The sequence below is a fragment of the Asparagus officinalis genome, chromosome 9 (assembly GCF_001876935.1).
Source record: "Asparagus officinalis chromosome 9, Aspof.V1, whole genome shotgun sequence".
NCBI lineage: Eukaryota > Viridiplantae > Streptophyta > Magnoliopsida > Asparagales > Asparagaceae > Asparagus > Asparagus officinalis.
Window position 1 is genome coordinate 21,806,882 of NC_033802.1, and position 15,989 is coordinate 21,822,870.

The window sequence follows — 15,989 nt, forward strand, 5'->3', positions numbered from 1 at the left end:
TCAAAAGGCGAGATCATCCAAATTACAATCTTTTTCATGGACAAAGATTGCCAAACACACTCTCTCACAATACCCTTGAACCCGGTTACACCCTCTAAAATCCTATTTACAAGAATATTGTCTCTCTCCTTCTCTCTACTCTAAAATCCTAGAATAGGACGCCTTACTTAAAGACACCCCTGACTTGCCCGCCAATTTAACTTGGTCTCTAAGAAAAGTACTATGACTGAGCCTAGCCTTCAAACCCGCATCGGACTCGGAGTTTGAGTCGGTACCCAATATATCCTCCTTCGACGAAAAATCTCCAACGGTTTCAGAAAAACTTACTCTCTTCTTCTTGTTCTTCACCTCTCTCTTGTGAACAAATCGCCCATCTAAATAGCAGACATGGCTGCTATTCTTTCTCTCTTGTAAAATCAAATCACCATCTTTATACACTTTGCACCACTCTCCTTTATCCACATACTTGTACCCAAGTGATGCCATCTCACCCAAAGAAATTAAATTAGCACCATATGACAGCATATATCTCACATGATGAAAAATTCCGACCTTTCCAGTGTTAAAATTGAGGTAAACACTCCCAACGCCTTCAACCTTCATCTTCTCGTTGTTTTCAACAATTACGTTGTTAAATTCTTTATCTGTCTTCAATGTGCCAAAATAATTTTTATTGTTACAAACGTGCATAGAGGCCGCATAATCTAACACCCAAGTGTTACTCGTATCAGTACCTGTATTCTACATCAACATCACCACATCTTCATCACACATAACTATCGAGGAGTCCACCTTCTTCCCATTTTCTTGAAGCTTCATCTGTCTAATTATAAAACCCCAAAAAATTGAATATTATATGATAAATAATAATAAATATGTTAAATAGTGAAAATAACATATTTTGATATTTGAGTATGATAGGAATTGATTTGATATCAATTCAATGTATATTTGTGAAGATATGAGTGCAAATGCACAAAATATGCATGAAGAAGAAATCTGGAAAAATAACTAGTTAATAATTTATATGTTTTTATCACCGATACAGTTAGAATCTGAGAAAACGTAAAAGATAAAAGTTATAAGTATCTTCAATAGCTTTTCAAAAAATCTTAAATCACCTCATTCCGAGGTCAGATGTGAAAGTTACAGCCAAAATACTAAATATAATTTTTAGAAACTTTTTGTAGTCTACTACTCAGAGTAGTCGACTATCGGGAATTTTCTTGGGCTAACAGGTTACAGATTTTGAGTTGAATTCGTTTTTTCCAGTCCAATTTATAACCGAACTATATAAATGTGTTTTAAACCCAATTTATGAGATATTTCACAAAAGATCACAGCCATCATCTCCCTTCAAACCCTAGAACTTGTTCTTGGTGTTCTTCAAGGAGATTTGAGGCGAGTCGTTGAGCGAAGGGCGAGATCACATGCTTTTAAGCAAAGAGGGATCTTGCACGTGTGTCTAGAGGCTCGACACGATGTTTCAAGCAAGATCACTTGTATCCAAACCTGCACCCTTAGTTAATGAATGATTTAAAGTGTTTAAATCATTGTTTTACATGCTTATTTATAACCCAATGTGTTAAATGAGATTGTTGATGATAGATCTTAATAAAATGCTAGATCTAATGTTTTATCTTGTTGTTTATAATAAAAATATGATCATGATCAATTGGGTTGTGTAGATCTTCGTTTGTAACTTGATTTCTATGTGTTAATCATGCTTACAACCTAAACTTGTGATATAAAGGGCTTACATGTTAATCAAGTATGATTAAACCCTAGGTTTGGAAATTTTTTGTCCTATAAACGTGAACAAATGAATTTATATAAGTTTTGAGTTTAATATGCAAGCATGTTTCATGTTGACCAAATAGAAAATTAGGGTTTATGTCAATTTCTTGATAAATAAGAAGATTAAACCTAAATTGTTGAATTAAGGGTTTAAATAATCATGGAGATGATTCTTTTGATTTGTAATTACTAGTTTTGCAATGTATTAAAGCATGATTTACACGTGTCGATTGCTAAGAGTTGTATGTACACGAAGCTGTGTATGTTTTTACTCAGTAGTCGACTGCTAATGTCCAGTTTGGTTTTTACAGAATCTGTCTGATTATAGAGTAGTCGATTAGTGTACAGTATAGTTGAACAAACAATTTACTTCTAATGTTGATTCATGTATTACAGAGTCTGAGTAGATTCAGTGTAGTCTGTTAGCCTTCTTGTTTTGATGATGTTTAACAAACAATTTACTTCTAATGTTGTTTGTTTTGTGTTTGTATAATTCTATTTAGGGGCCGTTTGGTTGGTTTCCTAAAAACCAAGAAAATGAAATCGGTACAAGGAAACCAATAAAATAATATTTTTATCCATTTTCATCCCTAAAACTCACCCACAACATCTAATAAAATAATAGTTTTATCCTCTAACTCATCTCATTTCATCTCATTTCTTACCTTTAAAAATAAACCAAACACAAGAAATGTGTCACATCATCCAACTCATCACATCTCATCTTATCTCATTTTTAAAAAATCACACACATCATCCAATAATATTGTGACAACTCATCTCATTTCATTAAACCTTCCTTTCCATCCATTTCCTCAAAAAAAAAAAAAAGAAATTGATTTCCTTAAGTATGTGTCACATCATCCAATAATATACCTTCAACTCATCTCATCTCATTTATTTTCTTATTTTTAAAAATGAACCAAACACAAACAACCACTACAACAGAAATGCTAATCCGTGAGGAACAAGTTTATCGTTGAAAGTCGAGATTTCCTCGCCGTAGTGTGTTGGCGAGGAAAAAACTTTGGTCACCATTTCCTCGCGGTAAGGTGGTCAAGAAAAGTTTCTGCGAGTAATATTATAATTTCTCACGAAATCCTTTTTGCGATGAATATATTCTTTTCTCGTTGTTACTCTTTAGCCTCGATATTTTTCCTCACCTAATCTGATGCCTTTTTCATCGCTAAACTACAGTTTCCTCACCAATGATATGTGAATAATATTTAATTTATATATAATAAAAGTTCTAAAAAAACTATTTTCGTCGTTGTAAGTACCTTTCAACGAGGAAATTATTCCTCACCAAAGGTAAATAATTAACGAGGAAATTGATTTTCTTCATTATATGTATCTTTTTCTCGTGGAAACAGTTCCTCTGTAAAGAGACTCAAAGATGAGGAAATTTAAATTTGTCGTTGTAGGTTGTACCTCATATTCCTCACCAAAGAAATTCAATTACGAGGAAATTTACATTTGTCGATATAGGTTATATGGTCTATAGCGAGGAAAATTACTTTTGCCGTTATAGGTTGTATCACTATAGCGAGGAAATATGTTTTTAGGTTATATGGTCTATAGCGAGGAAAATTACTTTTGCCGTTATAGGTTGTATTCACTATAGCGAGGAAATATGTTTTTGTCGACGTAAGCAGTATACTCTATAACGAGGAAATATTCTTTTAACGATATAAGTATGTGACCTATTGCGAGGAAACATATTTTCGTCACCTTAAGTTGTAGGGTCTATTTTGAGGAAATTTACTTTCATCGACCTAAATATATAGCGAGAAAACTTATAATGGGGAAATTTTATTTCATCAATAATAATGCTATTACAAGAAAAACACAAAATATAAATAATTATCATTAATTGTCACTACAGTACATCAAAACAATTAAAATAAATAAAGCAAGAAAGGTACTACCATAAGTAACAATACTAGTCTAAAGCAATAACAAATGCAACACGATCAAAGAAACATTTCTCCATGTTTAAGTCACTAAGAATACTAAGCTGATGGATGTTGCCTCGAAAAATTAGCCATAAACTCCTCAAATTTTTTTGGCTTGCTCCTCCAATCTTTGGATTACCTCATTTTGCGCATCGATCTTCTATTGTTGAGTTCCTACAAGTTGTTGGGTCTCTTGAAGCTATTCTTGCAACTCTTTATTCGTTTCAGACATTTTACTCATTGAAGAACGAGAGAACCTTAATGGTGGTGGTCTAGGGCCAAAACCACAGCCCTTAATGTAGCCTGATTTGACTTTGAGAACTTTTGCACAAATTTCCTCATCTGTCATTGTTCGAGTTCCATCAGGTTGAGTGGTATCTGCTCACATCTTTATCATTTGATCCTATCAGTAAAAATATATATATATTCAGTTCAATCATATGCAACTTCTTAATTACAACCTAATCAATATAATCCTCTTTAGAACAGTAATATCAGTTTCACCTATATTCTTAAAATATTATAAAAGCATGCATCATTGACACGTTACTTACCCATTTTTCCTTTGCTCCCAAGTCCCATCCTTTTTTTGTACTTCTATACTCTGTTTCAAAACGATCAATTGCACATTGCATCTCTCCAGTCTGTGTTGCCTATTGCATTCAACCATGTTTTCATTTTTAGCATATATATATGTACACAATTAAGTTACAAATTTATAAGCAAAACTAAAAAGTGTCTTACAATTTGCTCTTGGTGTGACATAAATGATTTTGACCCAGCTTTGTGGTGATATGTCAACTTTGACCTATTAAGAACATTCTTCTCTGAGCGAATCTAAAATTATTGAGACATACAGTTAGAAAGAAGTAAATGAAAATAAAAAAAAATGTAATGCGTGGAGAAAAATAAAAAAGATATTGTACCTTAAACTTTTCACTAGAAAAATGAGTGCAAAGAAACTCCCATTCTTCCTGAGTCTTGACAGCTTCATGTTTGTTTTCAATTGCCTCCTCAATTGTTGAAAACTGCTCAAAATGTTTCTTTAACTTATAACGAAAATTACAATATACGGTCTGACATGTTGTAATTACATATCTCTGGACCCAAGGGAGCGACATATCAAATTCAAATTTATTCTGCACAGGCATAATTTCATGTCAAACTAAATATAACAAATCAAAGCAACCAATATAATGCCTTTAGCAAAACAAATCATCACTAACCTGCATTCTCTTGATCAAGTTCTCCACATCTGCTTTTTCAATCTTCTTCCATTTTTCCACATTCAGTGGGGGCGTAGTTTCGAATTGTGTAACCAATATCATTTGCAAACATCTCAGCATAAGGGCCCGTAGCTCTGCCATTTTCTTCAGTCAGAGTCACAGGTATTTTAGAATTCAATTGGGAGAACACCTTATCTGCATTCACTCCTCTTGTCTTCCCTCGCACCTTTTTGGTTGTACCTTTGACATAATTTTTATTAAGAACATAACACATACGTATATTTAATTCTCAAAATATTTGTATATAATGTTTTGTATACCTGAAGGAGGCTCCTGATTAATATCTGACATCACATTATCATCTCGCTCTTCAGCTATGGTGTTTACCACTGGCTGATCATTAACACTTTGTTGCTGAAGACGTGCACTAACTCTAATCCCTGTCATTCAAGTTTGTAGTTTAGGTATACCCTTGTAATTTGCAATTGATAAAAATGAAATTCAATTCAGCTTCTCTGCACCTTTTAGAGGAAAATAATTCAATTCTGCTCAATTCAACTGAATTCAACTCAATTCAACACCACTTACCAGTAGTAGTTCGTTCTGTGGTGACAACAGTACTACTAGAATTCAGTCCATCTGCTACAGAATTTTGGCATTCTTGATTGGAAGTTTGCAGACGAGTACGTTTTGTACCTATTAGCATACACACTTGTTAGATAAGTAAAAACTAACAGTACTTAAATATTCTAGCAGTAAAATGAAGATTGCATATTTACTCGGATTAGAACCGGGTCCATTCCCCGTAGAATTCACGTATGGCAGATAACTAGTTGCTGCATAAGAACGTTTCTTTTTCAATAATTCTGCATGTGATTGATTACTTGGTGCATTACCTGTTGTTACATAAACGTTAAATTGATAATAATATTCTAATCAACCAAGTGAATGAATCATGAATTATAAGAGAAATATGCACTACTTACCAGAAGTAGAACTCTGAACGGTAGGCGTTTTGTTACGGTACATCTTCTCACTGTTTATTATCAAACAATTAGAAAGGTCAAAATGCACAAAATTCCGTTTATATACTAAAACTTACATTGGAAATGAAGGAGATGACCTCTATCCTACTGGATCGCCAGAGTTTGAAGCCATTGATACATTGGATGGAGATGTAAGACTCTTTTGATAAAACTATCTCATGTTTCTCCCTTATTTATCCATATTTTCTTTTTTGATCATGGAACATGTGTGTGTGTGTGTGTGTGTGTGTGTGTGTGTGTGTGGCTAATCAAGTACAGCCCTGGCATGATGAAGAACAAGCTGAAGCAGAAAATCGGGATGTTGAGACCTTAACAGAATTTGACAATTTGTTAAAAAATAATTTATGTCTTCGCACGTGCATATGCACACGCACATGCAGCAATGCTAGTAATATATAGTTATATATGTGCCTTAAAATCCCTACACAACATTTTCCTTCATGCAAGGTATTCTACTAAAACTATCATGTCATGAGAAAAAATTCTTGAGATCAGGGAACAGATGCTGGCACTCCTCAGATATGTGAACATAATCAGGAACAGAATATAGTAAATTCATAGTAAGTTAGTTATACACAATTTTCATATCTTGGTAGTTAGTTATATTCTTGAGATCAGATGCTGGCACTCCTCAGATATGTGAACATAATCAGGAATAGAATATTGCACCCCTAATATGCGCTGTCTATTTGCTTGAGTCTGTTCTTCTTCTTCTTCTTCTTGTTTTTTCTGTGTATTTTTAGTTATGGTTCTTTGATTTGTAAAGTATGATTTTTGTACTTTTGTGGTTGAATACTGTGTGACATATAAAATTTTGCATTAATCGTGATCAGACTGACATCACTCTTGGTTTATCTCTGCTCAATTACTATGCTCATGTTAGTAACTAGACTTGAGAGTTTTAAGGTTTCAATAAACGCAATTAGGCAATACTCTCAACTATAATTAAAGCCCAAAACTAGTATTATCCCATTCTAATTACTTATAAAACATTAATATAATATGTGAACCTAATATGCGTTGTAAAAATAGAAAATTAATCAAACTGATCTAACAATGGCTCATATGACAAGAAGATAAAATCTAACCTGTATTGTCTTGCGAAAATTCCTAGGTTCTTCAGGGTCCTCAAATGGATATGCACCCACTAACATGACATATAGAGTAACTCCACAGGACCATACATCTGCAATCTGTGACGTTTATAAGCTAAAGTACATCAGTAGAAAAAAGAGAATTCTGGACGGCTAATAATATTAGGAAAGAGAAAATGCCTTCAACACTAGCACAATGAACAACTAGTAACAAGACATAATGCACAACAATGACACAAAGCTATGAAAGCTTCCATCACTGCTGTAATTATAAATAGAGCTTTGCACAATATGTCAAATACAATATACATACTTTTCCCTCAAAAAGAATAACATCTAACTGGTGAGATTCATATGGCACCATAAACAAAAATAAAAATTCGCCAGAATGCGACTGTAGTTCTACAGCAAGCTACCAAGTACCAACATAAGCAGCATACAAAGTCTAGAATGTAAAGTTAATGAAACGGTATAAAAATGATATCATTTCAAGTTACTAGGAAAAATAATATGGTTTTATGATTGCAATGAGTCAATACTTGGACCACATTTATCCTAAGTGAATCGAAACAGTATCATATCAACAAATCAAAAACATTTCGAAAATTGGGGCATATATAAAGATTGTAATGAACTTTCTTGAGTAGAAATTAATGGTGGCTGATAATAATACCAAGATATGAAAATTAGATCAGAAGTATATATGATAGAAGAAAACCTTGCTATATGTGGTATGTGCTTGATACTATCAGAAAAGAGCAAAAAAACCATTTTGTTTTTTGCAAGAAAGTAAAATAAATTCAAAGATAGAGAACATAATGCAAAAAACATTGCAAGGACTTCATTGCTCTTCACGAAAGGGAATATGGATGATATATCCTGAAACCATTGTAACATTACAGAGCTCCTATGAAAATGGGAAATAGACAGAGAGAGGAAACTGGGACTAACAAAGCTATAAAGAACACAATATACCATATGAAAAGGCAAATGTGGCAACAGACATGCAACTGCGACATGGATATGGAAGGGTTAAAGGCTCTAACAATAAGCTGGGGAATACATGTAAGATCTGAAACTGGAGAAATAGAAGAAAAGGCTGGACAAGTAGCATCCAGACTTATTGGAAACATCCTCACGACATGGATTCAAAAACTACTTACAATTATAGCTACTAAACCACTTTCAACAAATGACAAAAAGAAGGAGATTTTACTACTAATTCAAGCATCACCCTCTTAATCTTGCAACGTAATCGCATCATCAAGAAAAAATAACAGTAAAATTATACCTACATTTATCAAATTATGTCAAACTAAAACATCTCGCACAAAAAAAAACATTAAAATTATGATATAAACTAATCACTATCCTCATCATCACTTGAAATGATTGGTTCTTCATCACCATCTTCCGGATCATCTTCTTCTTCAGTATCATCATTTATCAAATTATCTTCACTACCATCATTCATCCAATCATCGTTCACAACCTCTGAAGCAACAATTTCTGGGTCAATATCATTAAGATGCAATTCTGGAGTTTCAAGGCCCTCTTCTTGAACGAACCAGTGAACATCATTAAACTCGTCTTGTTGATAAGCATCATTTGTTACAGGATCTACATCATCCTCAACTATCACTCCACTTGTATCCTCGACCTTCGGAACATCCCACACGTTTCTCAATTGCACCTTTTGTACAACTTTCCAGGGTGAACCCAACTTACAGTCATCGAGATAAAACACTTGTTGGGCTTCCATAGCAAGTATGAATGGTTCATCATCATACCACATAGAGCTTGTATTAATGCTAGTAAGATTATAATCATACCGTATCATTCTTCTCCTTTCGTCTCTACTTGATTCATCGGTGTTGAACCATTTACACTTGAATAAGAAAACTTGATTCATATCTAAGTACGTTAACTTCACAATACTTAGCAAAACACCATAATAATCATGACTTCCGCCAATAAAAACTCCAGGGACATACACCCCACTATTTTGAGTTGTCCGATGATCATCAAGATCTTTTGTATGATATCTAACTCCATCCACGATACAACTAGTGTACGTATGAACATGTAAATCTGGTTTACATGCTAGACAATAAAGCTTCTCATCGGTTGCATCTATCAATCCATTTTCTCTCTTTTTAATCATCTATGAATAACAATTGAAACAAGAAAGTTAGCATAGTGGTCATATACAATAACTAACTACTCTTTAAAATTGTGTATGAACTTACTTTTTTTTCAAACCAATCAGGGAACTCATTTTCTTGTCTTTCATACAACTTATGGTTACTTGTTTGCCTTAACTCATCCTCATGTTCCCTACAGGTACAAATTAGATAATTCAATCTTTAATCTGAATTAAAAAAATTAAACTCAATACACACAAATGCAAAAAAAGACACTTACTTAAGATAAGGTTTCACCTCGTCACAGTTGTATAGTACATACCAATGAGCTTTATTCACTTCCTTCCGGTCTAATAGTATATATTTTTTCCGCAGAATGGACGAACTTTCTGAGAGAAAATCGATAAACCATCTACTACTTGGTCATCTTCTACATCGACATTTCGTTCTGCCCGATTGATACGGGTTTCAATCTCACGAAAATACATAGAACAAAATGTCACTGCTTCATTGACAATATATGCTTCTGCAATAGAACCTTCAGGTCGAGCTTTATTTGTAACATACTTTTTATATGTTCCTAAATTTCTCTCAATAGGATACATCCACCGATAGGTAACTGGACCACCAAGCAAAGCTTCACGAGGTAAATGGACTGCCAAGTGAACCATTACATCAAAAAAAGCCGGTGGAAAAATTCTCTCTAATTTGCACAATATTATAACAATCTCCTTCTCCATTCTTTCCAAGTCTGACACCTTTAAAGTTTTTGCACATATCTGTTGGAAAAAAATGGCCAGCTCAACAATTGCAGTGCACACATCCTTGTCCAAATATGAACGAATACCAACTGGGAGGAGGCGTTGAAGTAAAACATGGCAATCATGATTTTTTAAATTATGTATCTTCCCATCGACAATGTTCACATTTTTACAAATATTAGCAGCATACCCATCAGGAAATTTGACAACTTTGAGGAACTTACAAAACAGCCTACGGTATTCCAATTTCAAAACATATCTAGCATGAGGCTTCTTCAATTTATTCCCTTGACGTGTGAGATGCAATTCTTTTCTTATCTTCCTATCTGCCAAGTCCAAACGAGCCTTGTTGGTGTCTTTTGTTTTCCCATCTATATTCAACAAAGTACCAATGACACTATCACATATATTTTTTTCAACATGCATCACATCAATATTATGTCTCAACCTGAGCTTGGACCAATACTCTAACTCAAAAAAGAATACTCTTTCTAGTCCAGTTTAGCTCATGAGGCTCACGTTGTCACTTTAAATCAGGATTGTCAGGATGTTTTCCAGGCCTAGCTTTATAAACACGATCTAATTGCCGCAATATGTCATCCCCAGAAAATAATCTGGGAGGAGGACGATCTTCAACTAAACCATTAAAATATTTACTCCTTCTCCACTCATGATCCTCAGGCAAATTTCGTCGAGATCCCATAAAACATAATTTTCCTCTCAACCCCTCTGAAGTTACATCTTCGTTACAAACAGGACAAGCTTTGTACCCTTTTGTGCTCTACCTAGATAAATTTCCGTAAGCAGGAAAATCATTTATAGTCCACAATACACATGCCTGCAAATTAAAATTTCTCCCAACAGAGGCATCAAAAGTTTCAACTCCAATATCCCACAATTCTTTTAATTCGTCTATTAATGGACGAAGATACACATCAATGTCTTTCCCAGGTGCTCGAGGACCAGGTATGAGTAATGACATCATTGAATACACTCCTTTCATGCATTTCCAAGGAGGCAGATTGTACGGCACTAGCATAACTGGCCACATACTATAACTAGTGCTCATGTTTCCAAATGGATTAAAACCATCTGTAGCAAGCCCCAACCTCACATTTCGACAATCTGCAGCAAAATCAGGATACTCTTGATCAAAGTGTTTCCACTCGGCAGAATCAGCTGGATGTCGTAGGAAACCCTCTTCATTTTGTCTTCTTTTTTTATGCCATTTCATTTCAGTCGCTGTATGTCTCGACATATACAACCTCCGAAGTCTCGGCTTCAATGGAAAATAACGCAAGACTTTTTGTGGAACTTTCTTGCATTTGCCATCACAAGACTTGTATCTCGGCTCCTTGCACACTGGACATTCATCCAGTTTCTTATTCTCTTTCCCATAAAACAGTGCACAGTCATACTTGCATGCATAAATGGATTCATACCCCAAGCCCAATTCTAGCAACATATTTTTAGCTTCATAGTTCGATGTTGGTATGGATGCACCTTTTGGATATGAGTCATTTAACAATTTCAGTAGATTTTTAAAACTTTTATTGCTCCAACGACCATCTATCTTGATCTGCATTAATTTTATAATATAAGATAATGTAGAGAACTTTGTACAACCCGGGTATAGTTCTCGTTGAGCTTCATTAAACAAATAATCATATTTTTTAATATAAATATCATTCTCATCATCTGTCTCCATACTTATAGCCCCTTGGACATCATTTAACATGTCCAACATCGCAGCATCATCATCATCATCATCCTCACTGTCACTTTCAAAATCCTCATACATTTGGTCGTCTGCGACATCAACACAATCTTCCCCATGCTCAGTCCATGTCGTGTAATGTTGTGCAAACCCATTCACAAGTATATGTCTGCGTATCTCGGGTAGAGAAAGACACGTCAAGGCATTTTGACATTTAACACAGGGGCAACGCGTCTTATTTTCATGATCTAGGTGTTGTTTCGCAGCATCCAGAAATGTTTGTAAACCATTGGTGAAGTCAGGGTTGTGAAACCTATCTCTAACAAACATTCAACTTCTGTCCATCATGTACCTATAATAAAAAACAAGGGGTTCCCCATTGAGAAACAGTATGACCAATCATAAAAAAGATACATAACCAACATTTGTACCTATGATCTAACTTACATGTGGTTAATCGATAATTATAATATTTTTTGTTAATTAAGTGATAAAAATGAGATATTAACGTTGATTATTGATTTATTGAGGTACACTTCAACAGCCATAGAAAAAATCAAGCATAAAAGAACTAGTTAGTACATGGTTAAGCTTCATTATCAGGGAGGACTAGAGAATAATCATTGTCTATGTTTTATACCCATTTTGGGTGGGTGAATATTTCTTTTACCATCCGAAAATACCAACATTAAAGTGATTTTGTCTCAAAATCCTTGAGGGCCAAGTCAAATTACAATATTAAATGATCTGCTCATCTTGGAAAAGGATATAGATTCAAGACTAGTTACTAACATATTTAAGGAAAATGTTTTTCACCTTTTTACATCAAAAATAGAAATAACTAAAATGTTTTGCATTTATCTCATCACCATTTCATTACATTTTTGGGGAGGACCAGAGAATGGTCAGTGTCTATCTTGTGTACCCATTTTTGGTGGGTAAGTATTACTTTTACCACCAGAAAATACCAGCAGTAAAGTGGTTTACTAGTGTTAAATCAAATAACAAAATCTAATAACCACAAAAATGCTAATCTTGGAAAAGAATATAGGTTCAGGGCTAGCTACTAATACATTTAGAGAAAATGTTTTCACCTTTTTACTTCAAGAAAATGGAGGTAACTAAAATGCTTTGCATTATTGTCACTATTTCATTACTTTACTGGGAGGATAAGGGAATGGTCATTGTCTATATATAACACTGACAAAGAACTAGTTACAAAATCAAGCTGTCAAACCAACTCAGAGAGCCACCGACCGTGTAGTTCTTGTACCCCTCCACGCTTCGAGAATTGAATGAGAAAATTAGAGAAGAGATGAGAAAATTAGAGAAGAGATGAGAAAAACTAGGGTCCAAAACTAAATGCATGATATTTCAAGGTAACTTCCTGTTTACTTTTACCTTTTTGTTTCTCTTTTACGCAGTGCCTAGGAGAAATAGGAATTTGAGGTTGGTAGGACAACCGATTTCTCAAGGTAACTTCCTGTTTACTTTTACCCTTTTGTTTATCTTGATGTTGATGATTTGTTTTGTTTGCGCGTTGTACGTGATTCCATGGTTTTTATCCTATAAATAAGCACGTACTACAGAAATCAGTAGATTAAAAAAACCACACTTAAAATAAATTTTCTTTTTTCCAATTTTATCACATTTAAATATATCTATTGTAACTCTCTATTAAGAATTCTAAAGTTTGATAATCTGACTAGACTCCTAATGATGTTAGTCTTGATTGAAACGAAAAGAAAATTTTAAGATATGAACCAAAGAAATGATTAGATAGAAGGCAACTCGAACCAGTAAAAGGATCTAAAGAGGGACAACATATAACAATTGAGGAATATCTGAATAAGGCAACGAGTTTTTTCCTCATTGCATTTATTCTGATATAGTTTATTGGATTAAGCTAAATCAAAGTTGACCAGTGTCTTCTCTAATTGTAATCGCATTTTGTAATGTTACTTTACAGAGCAATATGTGCTACTTCCCTCAATATCCGGCGTCAGAAATGAGGCACTGCAGCACACATTTTGCTTCTCAATATGATTAAAAAACTTCCTAGCTCCAATACATGTGGAAACTAAATTTTACCTAATAAAAAACGTTATACCTGTTAGGTACTAAATTATAGGGTTGGTAGCAGGGACTATGGTTTGCTTACACTGATGCAGAATATCTTTAGTGCATGATATCTATTTAGGTAAGGAAATCCTTTGCCTTGGTATTGAATTCTGCATACATGCAATAGTTGAATATACATTCATACAGCGTATAATTCTAGAATGACCTTGATTTCCTAACGAGATTTTTGACTTAGAACAGCAAATGTATGTTCCAAATTTAAGCTAGATACTCACAATTTTCTAATTGCTGAGTACGTGTTTCATGATTGTATCCAATATCCAACATATGACAGGTCTGTAATTCTATTCTCCCCATCAAACAGTTTGATACACAATAATTAAGGTTAAGATGTCCTGGAAAAAAACTGCTAAATTTTATTACTACCTCAGGTCTGTTAACATGGGAGTGTCAACTCCGTTAATAATATTGTTTATGTGAAAACATGCAATTTTGGATTATAAAAATTAAGTTGTTGTCTACTTGCTATATTGGATCATCTACAAACATATATAAAACATTCTTACTGAACGCAAGCTCATAAATTTTCAAATAAAACATATATAAAACATTGCTATATTGGATCATCTACAAACATATATAAAACATGGATTATTGACATTAAAGTAGACAACTGTTTCTAATAAGAACAAAAGTTAGAAATTATACTACTATGTACATGGTTGTGGAGAGTATTAGATTAATTTTTTTCTTTTAATCCTAAAAATAGTTCATAAATTTTCAAATAAAAATATACTACTTTGTACAGAAAAAATTAGAAATTTCAAATTGGTTGAGGGAGAGCATAAAATATTTAGATCTTGATTACTGTTTTCCTAATAAGAACAATAACTAAAATTACTTCTTTTTTGTATAGAATAGAAAAGCAGAGAGTTTTTCTCTACAGAATTACATGCACAGAATCAACAAGGGATTGGGAATTTTTACAAGTTGAATGAATAATTTAATCTCAAAAATAGGAAAATCCAAAATACCTTTGTGGGGGTGAGGCGATCAGCACATGCAATTGCCAAAAATCGGAAAGGGGTGAGACGCAACCACAATTGCACGAGGTCTTGATCGAGGTCTTAATCGGAAAGGGAAAGCGAAGGTCTCAAGGTCTTGATCGAGGTGAGATCGGAGGTTTTTGAGAGGGGAGGTTTTGGGTCGTGAGGAGGTACTGGTTGGGTGGGAGGCTGAGATTGGAGGGGTTTTGAGGGGAAATAAAAATCACCGAGCTAGGTTTTGGGTCGTGGGGAATTCGCGGGTGGGAGGCTGAGAGCGGAGCGGTTTTGAGGGATAAATAAAAATCATCGCGTTTTGGTAATTATAATTCGTTTCCCCCGTTTTTTTTATCCCTACAAATTTAGTTTCCCACCTTAATTTTAATAAAAATATCTATTTTTAAAAATTTACTTCGAGATATAATTAGCAACTGTTTCAAATAGACAAAAAAGATCAGATTTTATAATAACGGATAAAAATAAAACTCACACCTCAATTCGGGGATCACCAAAACTCAAAACAATAATATTGTCCATTAAAATTCAATTAGAGTTCACCAACTGTACAAATAATCTAATCTAAAATAAGAGATTAAGAGGGCAATTGAAATTAACCCAAGTCATTTAAATTCTGACGATAATCAGACCTTGATCTAGCATAAAACTTGACCTCGATTAATCAAACAGAAAAGATTTATACATATTGAGGAAGAAAATTGAAAGAATCTATGGGCGAAGTAATAAAAGATTGATTCTCAGTACTTACCAAAATTGAAAACTCAATAGATCGGCTAGATGTAAACGAGAACCTCTAAGTTTCAAAGTGCAGCACTGCAGCGCCGTGTTGAGATTGAGGGAGATATTAGGGTAAATCTATTTGAGAGAGATATTAGGGTAAATCTATTCATTCTTTTTTGTTCAAATTTTTTTTTTTAGATTGGTCGCTATTTCTCCCGCTATTTTTTCGATACATGTAATTTCTCCAGCTTCCTCATCAGGACATCCCGCTTTTCTTTTAGATTGACGGTATATATGTTAGCTTTGACTCTTTCTTGTTTAAATTACATATTTCTCCATGTACATAGCATCAAAGAGAGTATATCTATTAAGAGGGTTAAATTTGA

At 33.9% G+C, this 15,989-nt stretch overlaps 3 protein-coding genes across 3 annotated transcripts; all 3 read right to left on the bottom strand.

The window, feature by feature from the left end:
- On the bottom strand, positions 3,938-4,928 carry LOC109824120. The gene is made up of 4 exons (XM_020390645.1): positions 4,679-4,928; positions 4,497-4,589; positions 4,307-4,405; positions 3,938-4,155 (listed from the first exon to the last, which is right to left on the bottom strand). The coding sequence occupies exons 1-4, from the start codon at positions 4,901-4,903 to the stop codon at positions 4,135-4,137; spliced, it is 438 nt and encodes a 145-aa protein (XP_020246234.1). The 5' UTR covers positions 4,904-4,928; the 3' UTR covers positions 3,938-4,134.
- LOC109824119 lies at positions 4,980-6,026 on the bottom strand. The gene is made up of 5 exons (XM_020390644.1): positions 5,965-6,026; positions 5,758-5,874; positions 5,567-5,674; positions 5,299-5,418; positions 4,980-5,218 (listed from the first exon to the last, which is right to left on the bottom strand). The coding sequence occupies exons 1-5, from the start codon at positions 6,005-6,007 to the stop codon at positions 5,016-5,018; spliced, it is 591 nt and encodes a 196-aa protein (XP_020246233.1). The 5' UTR covers positions 6,008-6,026; the 3' UTR covers positions 4,980-5,015.
- Positions 10,805-12,070, bottom strand: LOC109823285. The gene has a single exon (XM_020389570.1). It carries the CDS (start codon positions 12,068-12,070, stop codon positions 10,805-10,807), a length of 1,266 nt encoding a protein of 421 aa, XP_020245159.1.